General features: G+C 45.1%; 1 protein-coding gene across 2 annotated transcripts in view; it reads left to right on the top strand.

Moving 5' to 3' along the window:
* Positions 1-17,753, top strand: part of FBXO42 (F-box protein 42) — a 102,250-nt gene that overhangs the window by 44,402 nt on the left and 40,095 nt on the right. For both annotated transcript variants that reach the window (XM_075906299.1, XM_006115068.4), the window contains exon 4: positions 13,057-13,191. In XM_075906299.1, the coding sequence (XP_075762414.1) occupies positions 13,057-13,191 (135 nt within the window). The remainder of the gene's footprint in view (positions 1-13,056; positions 13,192-17,753) is intronic.

Raw genomic sequence — 17,753 nt, 5'->3', positions numbered from 1 at the left:
CCTACATTTTTGGTGGTGGTGATGGTTTGGGATGTAAGTGTCTAGTCAGTTATCTTATAAGCCTAGGCTTATTGGGTAGTTGAGTCACTACTCGACTAGTCACTCTCTTCCTCCTCCCTCCCCCATTGCTACTTCTGTATCAGAGGTACCAAGGGAGGGAGCAGGAGCCGGTGCTGAGGGTCAGCCAGCTTAAAAGCCAGCCCCCCCCCCCCCAGTATTGTCTCCACAGGGGCGGGGGCAGGGGAGGCAGAGGCGCAGGGGAGGAAATGGCGCGAGCAGGGATCGAAGCACTCCCTCCTCACATGTCGTCCCTACTATTGTGCCTCTCCCCTTGAAATGTACAGGAGCCTTCCATGGTATATTTCAGAGGGAGAGGCGCAGCGGGATTGCGAGAGCTCTCCTTATCGACTAATCGAGTGGTCAATGGAAATTCCATCGACCACTTGATTAGCTGATTAATCAAAATTTAACGTCCCTAGTGGTGGTATTCCTTTTCTGTCCTAAATTGCAGTGCCATGTCTGTATATTATTAAACAGCTGCTGTATTGCACCTCAGCAACTGAGCCCTTCAAGGGTGAGTAAAGGGATCTGTAGCTATAACACACCAGTTTGTTATAGTGCTTTGGGATCCATCACTAAGGAAATCATTGCATACAGAAGCTAGTCCTTACCCTTCAATGGTAAGGAGAAACTTCACCAAAAAATTGCAATAATATTTTCATTGGGAAGGTGATGGGCAGATGCAAGCTGGATATCAAGAATACTTTCCTCCCTTCCCTCCTAATGCAGAAGTGGGTAATAATTATTGATAGGGGCTACTCCAAGAATTTGGTAAGTGATCAAGAGCCACACTTATCCATGATATTAATGGGGGAGGTGTGGGCTCTGAGATGGAGGTTTGGTGCAGAAGAGAGCTTGGGGTATGGGATTGAGGTGTAGGAGGGGATGTAGGAGCCGCAAGGGAGTTTGGGTGGAGGAGGGGGTTGTGACCTAGAGTTGAGGACTGGGGTGCAGGAGGGAGTACAAGGATTTGGGTTGTGTAGGGTAGAAGAGCAGCAGTGTGGGGGGGCAGAGATTGGGGGGGCGGGAGGCATTGGGATGGCAGATGCAGGCTCTGACCAGGAGATGCTTACCTGGGCAACTCCCAGCCATCAGCCCAGCAGGTTTTTCAGGCTGGCTCCCTGCCTTCCATGTACCAGTGGGTCATTCAAAATAACCCCTTATTTTTAAATAATAAGTAGAGAATCCACACTACAAAGCCTGTTATTTCAGAATAACAGATTGGTTATTTCAAAATCTGTACTCCTGCGTTCCTCGGGGAATAAGCTTATTTTGAAATAGTTATTTCGAATTTAGTTATTTTGAAATAATTTCCTGGTGTAGACATGCCCTCAGAGCAGCTGCTGTGAGGCCATGTGGGTCTGAATAGCTGCAGGCCTGAAGAGGGGGGGTACTTCCTGTGATGCTTGTTCTTCAGACAGCTCCTATTGGCTGAAAACTAGCCAATGGGGAGCTGTAAGATTGTGGGGGGGGGGGGGTAGTGCACCAAACCTCTTTTACCCTCCCCTGGGCTCACAGCTGTTCAGACAAACAGGGCTCCATAGCCAGCTTTTCTTAGTGGCATACTGGGCAGGACAGGCAGGGAGCTGGCCTAAAGCTCTTGCTGCACCTGCAGGTCAGAACTAGCTCACAGGCCATATTTTGCCCATCCCTGCCCTGCTCTGCCCTGAGGTGAGGCAGATAAACTTCCTTTATTTCTGACCTTTTACGTAATTGCTTTATATAGACTCAAGAGTTTTGATGCTCTGTTATAGTTGGGCTTATCTACACTGCCATTTCACTGCACGGTAACTTTTTCACTCAGAGGTATGAAAAAAGACACCCCCCACCCCCCCCAGCACAGCAAGTTACAGGACTGTAAAGCACCAGTGTAAACAGGCTTCCAACCGCTCATGGCGGTGGCTTATCTAGTGTGCTGTGAGAGCTCTTTCCTAGCCCTGGTGCCATGACCACACTGTCACATCGTAGTGCTTTAAATTTAGAAGTATAGATAAACCCTTAGTAAAGTTAACACGTTGGAGCACTTTCCTTGCTCTGAAGGACTTTATGTATTTAATTCAGCCTTCTCTGTTCTAGTCCACTGATCTTACACTGGCTGACTCAAACTACCGCATAAGAAGCTGTGATATAGCAGAGAAATAGTAGACAAAAGTTAGAGAAAATACATGTGTTTAAAGCAGTGGTTCTCAAACTTTTTGGCCTGTGGCTCACCCCACTCAGTGCAAACCTTTCTGTGGACCACAAGTTGCTAAAGGAAACTTCCCGTGAAATATATAATTACCTGAGCCATTTTGCTAGTGCTGCAGCTAGGGAACACGGTTTAATTTTACCAGTAAGAAAGTAAATATTAATTGAAATTATGAAACAGATTAAACACTTCAGCTTTCTTATGTTTGTTTACTAAATTTCCTTTTAAATAAAGTAAAATATTTTATGCCAAGCAGGAAAGGTTCGAACGTTGTCTTTATTTATGGCAAGGGTGGGAAACCTTTTTTGGGTCGGGGGCCACTGATCCACAGAAAAATCAGTCAGGGACCACACAAGTGAGAAGCAGAAAACCCCCTCCCAACCCTTACTGATGTGGCCCCCAACAGAGACACCTTGCTCTCCTGGCACTCCAGCCCAGTGTGGGATTCAGGGCTTCCCATAGGCCAGATTAACTGTTTTGGAGTTCCGGGGTTAGTGGATTTTGTGGACCCACACCTGGATGTAGGGTAGGGCTAAAAATGAGGGTTTCAGTGTGCAGGATGGGGCTGCCAGCAAGTGGGATAGGGATGGGGGTTTCAGGATTTGAGCAGGAGGTGAGGTGCAGGAGGAAGTGAAGGTGGGAGGTAGAGTGCAGGAGCAGTCTTGAGAATAGGGTATCTGGCCGGGGGAGTGGGCAGGAGCAAGGGAGGGTGCAGTGTGTGGTCGGGGGCAGGGACAGGACCAAGGGAGGGTGCTGGAGCAGGCTAGGAGTGGGTAGGATGTCTGGACAGGGGAGAAGGGTGCAGGAGGAAGAGAGGGTGCAGGAGCAGGCTGGAGGTAGGGTGCAGGATTGTGCAGGGTCTTAGCGGGGGTGTGTGTGCAGGAGGAGGGCAGGGAGGCTGAGCTAAAGCTGTGGCTTAGTGCAGTTTGAGAGCCACTGACTTAAAATAACTTTGCAATCTGCACTATTGATCATCTCTCTAGGTATTGAAATATTATGGAATGTTTTACACTGTATTGTTTGTGGTGATGGATTTTAGGAGCACAAATTTTCTTGACTTTTAGTGGGACTTGTGCTCCTAAATCTTAGTTGCTTTTGAAAAATCTGCCTGATGATTCTTAAATTCTCATGCATCTACCAAGCCAAAAGCTCTAAGCATAGCTAGTTCTGATGGAGCTTACCTTCTGCCCTAATTAGTGGATTGATGCTGCCTTTTAAATATGTGGAACTGGAATTTTCAGTTATACAATCACTTTTGCATAAATTGAGCTTCCTTCCTTTTCCAGAAGCTTTAATGGTTTGCCAGAGAGAAGCAGGAAAACACAGTTTAAATTATTTTGGTCTATGATTAAAATATATACGGTGCAGACGTCATGGTGCCTGTCTGGCTGGCTTGTTTTTAAATCCAAATAGAGGAGAAGAATGCTACCACCTCCTTTCAAAAAATAATACATTGGCTGCACGATGATGATGCTTGAAAGCAGCAGCTGCCAAAAGTTTGGGTTGGTGCAGGGGAAAGAGTTTCAATAACTTTTAACATGCCACTGTCAGCGAACGATTGGTTTGCAGTTTGGTGGGGAATCCATTAGGCAGCCTTAAATGCTTTCCTATTATCTCTTTGTACATGAAGATGAATTTCAAGTTGGACGTGCATATATTGTTTTAAATTCCACCAGGTATGGGAGGCTAGAAATTGATCTAGTGGGCTAATATCCTGGCCTTTCACCTGCAGACACGGAGGTTTGCAAATTTGAAATTGAAACATGGTGTTGGCCTTGTGCCTGCAAAACAAAATCACTACAGGGGACTGCCAGAATTTGGAAAATGACTAAGCACCATCCTTGCATGATATAGTGCAGTGTTTCTCAACCTGTGGTACAAGTACTCTTAGCAGTACATGAAAGAAATCTGGGGTGTACAGCAACACAACTGAAATTTGGAGAAAACTGAATTTTTGTTTTAGGTTTTACAGGGCTTTATTATGTTTGTACTTTTTACACCCAAAAATTTCATTGCCCACCCGGCTATGATTAAGTTGTTTAAACAAATGTGTTGCAAAGGTAGGAAAAAGTTGTCGGAAAACTGTAGGTACTGGGGGTACTTTATGAAAAAACGTTGAAAAACACTGGCATAGTGTATCATATCATCCGCCCTAAGGTCTGTCCCAATTCTAGTTCTGTTGTTGGTTATTTAGGTTTGAGTGGGTGTGGTAGATGTTATGTAGCAACGGTATTCTGAATAGGAGAAATGAGAGAGTATTTGATTATGCTCAGTGCCGTCGAACACACTGCAAGCAAGTATATGCATATAGGTGTGTGTGCCAAATAATCATGCTCTGTGTAAGATGTTGACTTGGACCATTGTCCTTGCATGCTCCTGTATCTGTAAATCCTGCTGTGTGGTCAGCTAATGCACTGGACATTCTGTGAAAGCCAAGGGCATTAGAAGCTATTGGCCTTTTGTGGGCTTTCAATGGAGGAAGCAGATGATCTGCATGACAAGTCACAGGTCAGACAATGGGGCATTTCTCAATGGAGGAGCTTGGTTTAATTACTTCTCTTGCTGAGTGGAGCTATTATGTGTCAGTGGTTGAATGTACTGCTTTATTACCTCTAATTCATTCACACCTAGTGGCTCTCCTTGGTGGAATGAGCATGACTGGTGTGCCTATGGGTGGGCTGTGTTAAAAAGGGTCATTGACACCACAAATATATCACTGAATTCAAGAATTATAGCAGGGGCATTTGATCAGTAAACCTGAGGGACGTCTTTATCCTTTTATTGGTGTTGAATACACGGACTTGGAGTTCAAAATAAATCTGGTGAACAGTGACCTTTGGTAACAGCAACCTACCCTAAAGTGTCTCCCTTGGCCACCACACTTTGAGCATCAGTTCACTTTCTCGCTTTATAGTCCCCATTTCGCTTCCTTATTTTCTGTCCCTACTATTTTGACTCCTGTAATTCCATAACTTGTGGTTTAGCTTGGGAAGGGAAGGACTGGTGCAGTTTCCAAATACATTGTCCACCTTGAGATTTACGTCAAAGGAGAGTAAATATCATGGTTCATCAAAGCTGCAAAGACAGAACTGTAATAGTGTAAAAGGTGCAGCTCTCCTGAACCCTGGCAATCTTGAATTTTTTTTTCTTTGCAGCCTTCTCTCTTTCCTGGTAGAATTACCACCTTCCTACACTGCTTTTTTAGCTTTGCTTCACTTGTCTTGCAGGTTGTTTATGATGGTGCTTGATCTTGAACTTCCATATCTTTTGCTGAGGTTTTGTTTGCATAATCAGTGCTACTCCTTCACTTCTGTGTTGGATCATTAGCCACATGCTGGCCTACACCGTATGCTCACTTGCTGAACTTTGACATCCTCATTTGTTCTTCTACCCGTCTGTCCCTGTCCACTGCATGGATAAGTCAGTGCTCCCTGCAACCCCTAGCTGATGCCCTTTAGATTTCCTAAAGCGTAGAACACTTTGCTCTTTCTGTACTTGTCTTTTTTTTTGTGGGGGAGGTGTGATTTATAACTTGCTTTTTGTCTACGAGGTTTTATTTTCCCTTAGCAATTCCTTGAACTACAAGAAACATTTCTGAGATCCTTCTCTCCCCTTCAGGGGGTCCGGTCCGTTCTATTTTATATCTTCGTATATGTAATATTAGTATTGGCATTTCTATCAATGCTAATATCAATTATACACAAAAAGTGACCGTTCTTGGTGCCATCTATTTTGGAGAAGGATGGTTTTGCTTTTTGAAATAGCGCGGCCAAAATATAATCAGGCTTTGGAACAGCAGATAAGAACAGAAGGACGGCCATACTTGGTCAGACTAAAGGTCCCTTTAGCCCAGTGTCCTGTCTTCCAACAGTGGCCAGTGCCAGGTGCCCCAGAGGGAATGAACAGATCAAGTGATCCGTCCCCTATTGCCCTTTCCCAGCTTCTAGTGAGCAACGTCTACAGACACCATTCCTGCCCAGTTCCTGGCTAATAGGTCTTTCAATGGCTATCCTCCATGAATGAATCTAGTTCTTTTTTTGAACCCTGTTCTAGCTTTAGCCTTCACAACATCCTCTAGCAAGGAGTTCCACAGTTGGACTGACTGTGCATTGTCAAGAAATATTTCCTTTTGTTTGATTGAAACCTGCTACCTATTAATTTCATTTGGTGACCACTAGTTCTTGTGTTGTGGGAAGAAGTAAATAACTCTTCATTATTCACTTTTTCCACACCAGTCCTGATGTCATAGACTTCGCTCATGTCCCCCGCCCCCTTAGTTGTCTCTTTTCCAAGCTGAAAGTCCCATCTTAGGCTAGCCTTAGTTCCACTCCAAGCCTTTTCCGATGTTACAGCCCATATTTGTGGGCCAGTGTATCAATGGAGACTAGAGCCAAAGAAAGGACAATTGGAGTATTCATAGATTCCAAAGCCAGAAGGGAACATTATGATCATCTTGTCCAGGGATGGGCAAGATACGGCCCGTGGGCCGGATTTGGCCTGCGAAGCCATTTAATCCGGCCTGTGGCCTGCCCTGCCACACCCTTGCCCACAAGCCAATTGCCCCTAAAACAACTGTCGGTTCCCTTTCGGCGCTGTGCGCTCCTGGCAAGACGGGATGGGGGTGAGAGACTTTGTGCGCTTCCCAGGCCCTGATAAGCCTAGAGGTGGGGGTGTGTGCAAAGTCTCCTTTCCTTGCCAGGGGTGTGTGGCACTGAGGGAACCACCAGCTGTTGAAAAGGGCAGGTGGTTCCCTCTAGGCGCAGTGCCTCCCTGGCAGGGTGGGGGTGGGGACTGGGGCTGAGTGACTTTGTGTGCTCCCCTGCCCCTCAGAGGAGTGCGTGAAGTCTCCTCCTCTTCCTCCTAGGACACGCAGTGCCTAGAGGGAAGTGCCTGTTCTGCCCTATGCCCCTCCCCTTCTGCCTGAGCCTCTGCCAGCCCAGGACCACTACCAAATTTGAAGTGGTCCCCTTACAAAAATTATTGCCCATCCCAATCTAGTCTGACCACTTGTATAATACAAGCCGTAGAACTTCCCTAGATTAATTCCTAGAGCAGATCTCTTAGAAAATCTTTGAGTTAAAAACGGTCAGTGATGGAGAATCCACCATGACCCTGGGTAAGTCATTTCAGTAGGTAATTACCTTCCTAGTTAAACATTTAGACCTTATTTTCAGTCTGCTCTGGTTTCAACTTCTGGCCATTCGATTCTGTTAGGCCTTTCTCTGCCAGACTGATTTAAATTATTAAGTCTTTGATCCCCATGTAGATACTCAGATTATAATCAAGTCACTCCTTTACCTTCTTGTTAAGCCCCACAGATGGCACTCCTTGAATCTGTCACTATTGGGCATGTTTCAGGGGCACTGGAACAATTTGTATAGTGCTCAGGGCCATTGAATCACACTGTACATCCAATGTATGATGGAAACCACTTCATGCCAAGGGCTGTGGCATACAGGGTGGATTGATTTAAATCGAGGTTACTTAATTCATTGATTTGAATCATGATTTAAATCAAGTTACTAAAAAAGCGGAGACTGACTGTGCTTAGAGTGCACTTAATTTGGGAGCAAACCCCATTGAACGCACCGACAGACCACGGATGTTGTTGGACGATAGGGGTGCGGTTCACAGAGATTCAAGCTATATTACCTTTTAGTCTGAGAAACAGACATTGAAAGCCCAGAACTTTTAAGAAGCAAGAGTTTGAAGTTAGGCTGGACAGACTAGGGACATTAATTCATTTTTATGAGACTGCAAGTGTAGCATATTTGTGATGAGATTTAATTGTAATTATTATTTTTCATGAGGGATGTATTGATGCTTTTAAATTTTTTTATTTTTTTAATAAATGTTTGTCCACCATGGCGGCATATTTGCTAATTCTTTAATCATTCTCATTGCTTTTCTCTGAACCATCTCCAATTTACCAGCAATTTAGATTGTCTATTGCAGAATTCTTAAGTTCTTGTACTATATTAAAAACACACAAAATGCAATAACCTGTCTAGCCAGGCCCTCAACTGCAATATACATTAAATACCAGGAAATAACTTCTCCCCCACCTCCAGCCATACCACATGCCTCTTGTCAAAGCTTTTAAAAAGTAGGTGAACCTTACAGCATGCCTTAAAGATTAACATTTTGAAGTTTTTTTGGCTCAAGGATGGATTGAATTCCTGAGTGGAGGATCATTTATGAAGGACACAGCTCCCTTTCAGGCCAGGGGACTGATGGCTTGATTGCTGTTGTCGAAATTGTGCATAGTGAGCTGCAGTCTTTCTCGATAGATCACAAACCACTTGTAGCGTTATAGTCAAAACCAGCTCCTTACAATTCACCCAGATACTAATAGACAGCCATTGCATACAATGGAGTGCAGCTTTAACGTGCTCTTTGCTTGAAACCTCTTGTAAGTGGTCAATTGAATTCTGAACTTTTTTTTTAATGGTCTTGAGATGTAGTCTGTTGTGGAGTGTATTACAAAATTTTCAGGGGACCAAGGTGTGGCTATCTAGTGAAGTCTATGCCCTAGAGAAATATAGAACTCACTAAGCATAGACTGGAAACAGTATGGCAGTTTACCTGATCATCTAGAATAGTTGTGAATTTAAAATCTCTCTCCACTCTTTCCTTCCCCCACTTTGCAAACTCAATTACAAACAGCAGGTGCTCGACCACAGTCTAGGAGGCTTATGAAAGCTCAGCAAATTCTTCCGATTGCTTCCCAGCCTGCCTCTCACTGACCTTAGTCTGGTATGGGTGACTCAGTCTTGGACAGTGGGTTAGATGAGAGGCATGGAAAAGGGTGTTCTTGCCACACTGAACTATGAAGTAACTGTATAGGGCTCATGATCATAAGAAGGAAAGCAGTCATTATAGTAAGAGATAACAAAGAAACCCAAGGCTCTGAAGGGAAATACTCAAATAAGGAAGTTTATATTGAATCATATTAGCCTCTTGCACTAGTCAGAGTAGTTTAGTAGTCAGAACTCAGATCATATATCAGGCATGTCCAAAGTCCGGCCCGGGGGCCAATTGCGGCCCGCGGTCAGATTTAATACGGCCCCCGCTTCTCCCGGCTCCCTGGAGTTCTTTTTAACTGGCGCGCGCAGCGCAGCGCGCCGCTTCGGGCCGCGCTGCCGCCGCCGCCGCCGCCGCCGCGGTCCTAGACCCTGCCCTGTAGGGCACATCCGCAGCCCCGCTCCCCCGCTTGGCTGCGGGTTCGCCCTGCCCCCGGGCCGCCGTGAGGCCAGCGTGCCTTGCACTCTCTGACCCCGCGGGCCCTCCGCTTTGGGGCTGAGAGTGCAGGGACAGCCCCCGCTTCCTCCCCCTCTCCTGGCTCCCCGGCGCTCCTCTGAACTGGTGCGCACAGCGCGCCGCTTCCGGCCGCGCCACCGCCATCCATGGCGGCCGCTGTGGTCCTAAAGCCTGCCATGTAGGGCATGTCCGCAGCCCCGCTCCCCCGCTTGGTTGCGGGTTCGCCCTGCCCCCGTGCCGCCGTGAGGCCAGCGTGCCCTGCGCTCTCCTGTGCTGCAGTCCAGATCTCAGTTTCACCCTTCACATTAGTGTAGGCAAGTTTTTTTTTCAATTGAGATGAATACATTGTAAAATCTCAGTTAATGTCAGTTGGTCTAAATCAGTTATAAATATATTTGGACACAACATGTATAGTTGGTGTTATGTTCCTGTTCATATTTTTTGAACTTAAAAGTTGATAATATGTAATGTACTTTACAATGTTCCTGACATATATTTCAGCTTCCTGGATTTTTTTTTCATCTGGCCTTCAGATATGAAAGGCAGAGTGATTTAACACCTGTTTAGATTTGTCATCCATGTGACGAAATGAAAAGTATGCCATTTGCAATAAACTTTGCATAAAATAGTTAATTTGCATTTAATTTTAATGGTTCAAAGAATGTCAGGCAAAATGGTCGGCCCTCACGCATGTTCACTTCTTCAAATCTGGCCCTCTTTGAAAAAAGTTTGGACACCCCTGTCATATATCCTGATTTTTGTAGCAGTGTTCAAGCCCTGGCAGGAAGAAGTCACTGTCATTCTTTTAGGACCTATTTATAGTTTAATTTCCCTATCTGCTCAGTCTGTCTGCTTGTTTATGGTGCTCTGATCCAACAGTGATAATACATGGAATAAAAACCTAGATAGATCTATAGAATCTGCATTTGTTAGTGTACAAATCTGAGCTTTGTTCAATCTTAGCCAAAATTGCTGCTTTTTATCTTCTTGTCCCTTCAGCACAGCTTGTTGTGCATCAAATTGCTGCTATTGCCATCAAAAAGTGAGCTGCCTTTTGAGAGTTTGTGAAGTGTTTTGTGCTTCTTTGTAGATGTAAAACATTGTTACTTAATATCTTCCTCTACCTCAGTGTACTTGGTCTATGGGTTCTGTTCATTTGGAACATTCTGTACATTTTCTAAGACTTGAGAGACATGGGAAGAATGTTAATATACAGTAAGGTGTATTTTAAGTAGATGTTTTTGTTTAACAAGTAATTAAGGTAAAGTCCTCCCTATCTTGGAAAATAAGGGCATAGATACCTGGCTTTACCACCTAGGATAGCTATGGTATGTAGTAAAAAATTCACACAGGAAAACAGTAAGACAAAACCACCTTTTCACCTACGGGTGAACACATTTCTCAAAACAATCACTGTTTGACCTATCAGTCCTCATTCTCAAAAGTAATCGAGACTAGGAGCTTAAAAATACTTTCACTAGACACTAAAAATCATGGACTGAATATAGAGATGCTGAAGGAACTCAAATGTGAAATTGCAGAATTATTAACTGTGGTTTGTAACCTATCTTTTCAATCAGCTTCTTTACTAAATGAATGGACACCAGTTTTAGAAAAGGGCTTTAGAGGTGATCCTGACAAGTACCAGGCAGACTGGTTGAAACTATTGTAAAGAACAGAATTGTCAGACATACATTTGTTGGGGAAGAGTTGACATGGTTTTGTATAGGGAAATCATGCTTCAGCAATCTACTAGAATTCTTTGAGGGGGTCAACAAGCATGTGGACAAGGGGGATCCAGTAGATATAGAGTATTTAGATTTCTAGAAAGCCTTTGACAACGTCCTTCATCAAAAGCTCTTATGCAAAGTAAGCTGACTTGGGATAAGAGGGAATGTCTTCTCATGGATTGGTAAGTAATTAAAAGATAGGAGACAAAGTGTATGATTAAAAGGTCAATTTTCAGAATGGAGAAAAGTAACTAGTGATGTCTCCGAGGAGTCTGCACTGAGACCAATCCTATTCAACATGTTCATAAATGATCTTAAAGGGGTAATTGGTGAAGTGGCAACATTTGTGTGTGATACAGAACTGCTTAAGGTAGATAGTGAAGCCCACAGCAGACTGTGAAGAGCTTCAAAAGGATCTCTCAAAACTGGGTGAGTGGGCATGAAAATGGCAGATGAAATTCAGAGTTGATAAATGCAAAGTAATTCATATTGGTGAATATAATGCCTGATATATAATAAAATGATAGGGTCTAAATTAGCTGTTAACACTCAAGAGAGATCTTGGAGTCATTATGGATAGTTCTCTGAAAACATCCACTCAATATGCAGCGACAATCAATAAAGCAGTGTTAGGAATCATTAAGAAAGGGATACATAAGACAGAAAATATATTGCTTCTGTATAAATCCATGATATGCTCACCTCTTGAATACTGTGTGCAGATGTGGTTGCCTCATCTCAAAAAAGATGTACTAGAATTGGGAAAAGGTTCAGAAAAGGACAACAGAAATGATTAGGGGTATGTAACAACTGCCCTATGAGGATAGATTAATAAAACAGACTTTTCAGCTTGGAAAAGAGACTGAGGGGATATAAGAGGTCTAAATGTCATGACTAGTGTAAAGAAAGTAAATAAAGAAGAATTATTTACTCCTATAGCACAAGAACTAGGGGGTCACCAGTGGGGATGTAAGCGACTACTCGAGTATTTGACTACACGATAAGCCTAGGCTTTTTGGGTAGTCAAGTCACTACTTGACTACTCGCTCAACACCCCAGACACCGCCCCCCCCCCCCCCCCCCCCCGCTGTCTCTGTATCAGAGTCAGCAGGATCCCATGCTGGAGGGAGCTGGTCTAAAAGCTGTTCCCCCCCCCCCCCGCCCCCCGCCCAGCACTGTCTCCATTGTGCGCAGGGAGGGGGTAAGAGGAGGCAGAGCTGCAGTGGTCCTGGAGCTGGTGCTGGCTGGGACAGTTCAGTCCTGACTTGCGTCGGCTCAAGGAGCCACCCATGCTGCAGCTCAGCATTTTAAATGTAGTAAGAGCCACTTACAATGCAGAGTCTCAATGGTCCCGGAGCCAGTGTAAGCTGAGACTGCTCAGTCTTGGCTCCTGCCGGCTCTGGGAGCTACCCCCACTGAAGCTCTGCAGAGCACCTCCCCTTATCAAGTAATTGCATAATCGATATGAAGTGTCGACTACACGATTAGCCAAATACCTGCACCTTAGCATGCTTAGTCACCTAATGAAATTAATTGATAGCAGGTTTAAAACAAACGAAAGGAAGTATTTCACATAATGCACAACCTGTGGAACTCCTTGCCAGAGCATGTTGAATGTGTTGAATCTGGATAATCATTTTACAACGAATTTGCTGTAGATTTACATTGGTCTGTGATATTTCTAGACTAGTCTGTTTATTTAAAGGACTATAACAAGTATTTTTTCTACTGGGAGGACCTCTACCCCCAAAATTCCTCAATTTTATAAAAAATGTGGAGGAGATCATTTTAACTGTCTTTTGTCCCCTCCTTTTCTAGGTGCATGTTACTATGATGCTAATCAGTCAATGTACGTGTTTGGTGGCTGCACACAGAGCAGTTGCAATGCTGCATTCAATGACCTCTGGAGACTTGACCTCAATAGCAAAGAGTGGATCCGGCCTCTGGCATCAGGTGAGAGGTGACTGATGTTTAAGACATTTGATTGCTTTTATTCTTATTCCTCATAGTAAACTACCCAAAGTTTGTACCTAAGTGTCTTGTCTATAGGCCTGCAGACCCTGATACTTAGATTGCCCTATTACCAGGATTAGCTTCTTTAACTGAATGTTTTTTAGGTTGTATCTGTTGATAAATGCAGTATATTTTGGTATCCTTTTATCCATAGAACTGTTCTGTGGAAGAAGTTGAATATCTTCTCTGTGGTCTAGCAAACTACTCAATGCTACTTTGTGCTATATAGATGAGTGACAGTTGGGTGAAGTTGTGAGAGCCTGGGTTGATAAGGGAGAGCTTTTAAATAACTTTGGTGCTTGCCAGTTAAGGTATTTTGAGGAGTGGATAAAACATGTCTCTGCTGGTTACCCACAACAGCCAGGGAGCGTGGGAAATAGGTAGTCATGCAATCCCCACATTGTGAGTTAGAGCAGAAAAGAGCAAAAAGTTGTTTCTCACAGTGGTTTTAAATATTAACAATCTGTGTTTAAACAAGTATTTTTCCATATAACTCCAATTTAAATACAATTTAAGTCGGCTTTGGCAAATGTGGAACAACTGTCAGAGTAGAGGCAGCTCCTATTACAAATGAAATGAGATGGAAAGCACATAAAATACAGTTCATTTAAATGTGACACACATGCCGGTGCGGACAGCACCTTGTCGGTGGGAGAGGCTCTTCTGTTGACACAGCTATCACTGCTCTTTGGGGATGGTTTAATTGTGCCGATGGGAGAGTTCTCTCCCATCAGCATAGAGCAGCGACATGAGACCTTACAGCAGCTGTGCTGCAGCAGTGCAGTTGTGTGTCTCTAAGGTTGTAGTGTAGACAGGGATGTTCCAAGATCTCAGTCATGAGGGTTTCTTGATGGAATGATTTGCAGTTCTATAATAAGATCATTCTTGCAGTTGAAGATGTTAAGGTTGGTTTTGAGCCTCAAACTGGTGACTCAAGCTCTTGTATTGGAAGATCTGGGAAATCAAATCGGTCTTTGGTAACTATTCCTTGCAGGCGCTCAGATGGTGACAGGCATCTAATCAAAAAGTAGGGTTTTTAAATCTGCTTACCATGCAAGAAACTTAACACGTGTATGACCAAACTGTGACTTACTCTCTTCTTCCTCTCCTGTTGTTGCAATGCTGTCCCTCCCCTGAAGAGAAGTGGGGAGGATGATATAACTGGCAGCGGGTCTTCATTGAAGCTAAATGTAGTATATGGTCACAGTTGGTTTCTGTTTAAAAATGTTCTTATTGTGTTAAAGAATCCAGGGACTAGCACCCAGATCTGCATTTAGATTAAGGGCGGGTAATAAGCAGCCTGTGGACTGGACACTGTTTGCCAGAGTTAGTCCCTAGTGAGTTGCTAGATGCTTTATTTACCTGACTGCAGCTCCAGCTCCCATTGGCTAAAAACTGTGAACTGCAGCAAGTGGAAGCTGTGAGCAGCCATACCTGCAGACTCTCAGGTAAATCAAGTGTCTAGCAGCCCTCCAGGGGCTAACCCTGGTGAACCACATCTGGTGTGTGGACCACTTACTGCCCAGCCCTGATATAGATCCTTCTGTCCGCAATATGTACAGTAAAATTCCCACTGTCTTAACAAATAGCACTTTTGAAGATCAAATCCTGCCAGAATGTGTCAGACAAGTCCCATGGGAAGATCCCCCGAGGAAATATTTCTGCGTGCTGTCATCAGCACATGTACCCAGAACAGATCACAACTGAAACTTCAGAGGAGTTGTCTAGCTGAACAGATGACTCACCCATGCCAGTGCTTGTGGTGGTTTCTTACACTGCTTTTTGTAGTCCTTGCAAGAGTGTTCTCTACTGCTTAGGAAAAAGATTACGCAATTACAGGGGTAAGAGCAGAAAAACAAATGACTGCCATTAAATTCAAAGGCCATACAGTTGAACAAGTAAAAGGAGATGATATCAAGATACATATGGAATTCACTGTATCTTGAGGCAGAGATAAACAAGACAGGTGGGCTTTAAAAGGAGAGCTAATTATAGTAACGCTGGGTTCTACACAAGAGGAGACCTAAATCTCTTTAGAGAGAGCTAACTACCTGTAGGGGATTGCAAGGAATCCCAACTCTTTCATCCAGATCCACTGTTACCCATTTAACTCTGGATACTCTGTGGGGTGAGAGTAGAAGAGGCCAGATACAAATTTGGCAAGCACTTTGGTCTGATATTCTAAATAAGCACATGAATTTGCAGTGAGTCTCTCCTAGGTAGTGAGAAACTGCATATATCTTGAAAAAATGTCAGTACGGGCAGTCCCCGAGTTACGCGGATCCGACTTATGTTGGATCCGCAGTAACGAACCGGGATTTTTCTCGCTCTGGAGGACTGGAGCGGCGGGACGCCTGGTCCTGCCGCCCGCCTCCTCCGGGGCGAGAAAAGCTGCTCCCCGTCTCCCTGGTCTGCTGGGGGAGCCAGCAGACCAGGGAGACGCGGAGCAAAGCCGCGGAGGACCCGGGGCCGGACCCGCGGCGCTTCCAGCTGATCTGGAAGCGGCCGCGGGTATGGCCCCGGGTCCTCTGCCGCTTTGCTCGGCGTCTCCCTGGTCTGCAGACCAGGGAGACGCTGAGCAAAGCCGCAGAGGACCCGGGCCGGACCCCGGCGCTGATCTGGAAGCGCCGCAGTCCGGCCCGGGTCCTCCGCCGCTTTGCTCCGTGTCTCCCTGGTCTGCTGGGGGGGGGAGGGAGGACGCAGCTAGTGCCCCCCCCCCCTCCAGCAGACCAGGGAGACATGGAGCAAAGCCCAGGGCCTGTGGTAGAGCAGGTGGGGCGCTGACGGTTGGTCCCGCAGCACCGCTCCTTGGCGCTACGGACCAACCCGGCAGCACCCCAGCTGCTCTGCCCCAGGAGTCCTGATTCAGCCACTGCTGATCAGTTTCAGCAGTGGCTGAATCAGGATGCCTGGGGCAGAGCAGCTGGGGTGCTGCTGGGTTGGTCCAGTAGCGCCGAGGAGCGGCCATGCTAATGGACCAACCCAGCAGCACCCGAGCTGCTCTGCCCCAGGCGTCCCCAAGTTAGCCGCTGCTGAAACTGACCAGCGGCTGACTACAGGAAGCCCGAGGCAGAGTTGCTCTGCCCCAGGCTTCCTGGAATCAGCTGCTGATCAGTTTCAGCAGCAGCTGACTTGGGGATGCCTGGGGTTCTTAAGTTGAATCTGTATGTAAGTCAGAACTGGTGTCCAGATTCAGCCACTGTTGAAACTGATCAGTTTCAGCAGCGGCTGAATCTGGATGCCAGTTCTGACTTACATACAGATTCAACTTAAGAACAAACCTACAGTCCCTATCTTGTATGTAACCTGGGGACTGCCTGTACTGTACAACTGATAGCTAAATAGACAATGGAACTGTTTCCAGGGTAGTTCAAATAGGCCTTTTAGGACCATATATTAAGATCCAGCTGGTTCTTAAGGAAGACAGGTGAAAGATGTTTAGTTCTATGAATCTGTTTTTTCCATTTTGAGCAAGAACAAGGAGCTATTTTGATCCCCCTTTCAGAGGCTCAGGAATTAGGTGTTTTTGATACGTCTCTGTTCCATCATCTCTTGTCTGTTGGCTAGCTGTTCTGTTGAGAGAGTAAAACAGGCTGGAGTGTGCTGAGTGAGGGCCAGACTGAATGCATGGGCCAAGAATTTAAAAATGAGATGAGAACGTTCTTAAATACTAGTCACACCTGTGCTATCAGAGTTCCATAAATGGATCAGACTGGCTGCAGGTGAAGGGTTTACTTTGTTTTATTGTACACCTTTTGTCTTCATTTTTTTTTGTCCATTGCAGGAATGGCTAAATGACATCAGAGTTGGGTAAAGCATCTCCCAACGGAGAGACTGTTAGCTTGCTGTAAATATTTAGCTCCCCCCCCCCCCCAAAAAAAAAAAAGGCTAAATCTTGTTTTGTCAGACAAAAGGAGAAATGAAATAATGCTGTCTGGTTTAAAGGAAATCCCCCATTGCTGAAGTTTCAAAATACTCTATATCTAAAACCAAAGCAGTGGCTTTCTTTTGATTTTAACGGAGTAGGTAACGTTAATAGTGCTAAAACATTAATACTCTGCCACAAATTTTGTGACAGAGCAAAGGGGAACCTCTCTAGCCTTTAGCCCTTGCACACTTCTGGGCATGTCCCTATCTCTCTGTTATAAAAATCTGCAGTTTCCATTCCTCTATGCAAATCTATTTTGGGCAGAAGGATGTGTGTATAGAGGTGATTACTAGCCAGGGGCATTGGGAGGCTTGTGTGATGAGTTCAGTCACAGAGATCCACTTGAGACTGTCACTTGATGTGCTGGAAATACAGTATCTCTTAGCTCACCTGCCTGCCCTCTGGGGTGCCCCACCACCCTGTCCTGAGAACCTCTGGTCTCCCTAAGGGAAGACACAAAGTTGGGGTCACAGCCCATAGCAGAACAAGACCGAGAGCATCTCAGCTCTGGGAAGGCTGAGTCAAAGGGACTTAACATAGCACCCAGTTGTACAGCCCCAATGGGACCAGAGCC

This window comes from Pelodiscus sinensis, chromosome 23 (assembly GCF_049634645.1).
Source record: "Pelodiscus sinensis isolate JC-2024 chromosome 23, ASM4963464v1, whole genome shotgun sequence".
Taxonomy (NCBI): domain Eukaryota; kingdom Metazoa; phylum Chordata; order Testudines; family Trionychidae; genus Pelodiscus; species Pelodiscus sinensis.
The sequence above is the reverse complement of the archived record's forward strand: the minus strand, read 5'-3'. Positions and strand labels throughout refer to the sequence as shown.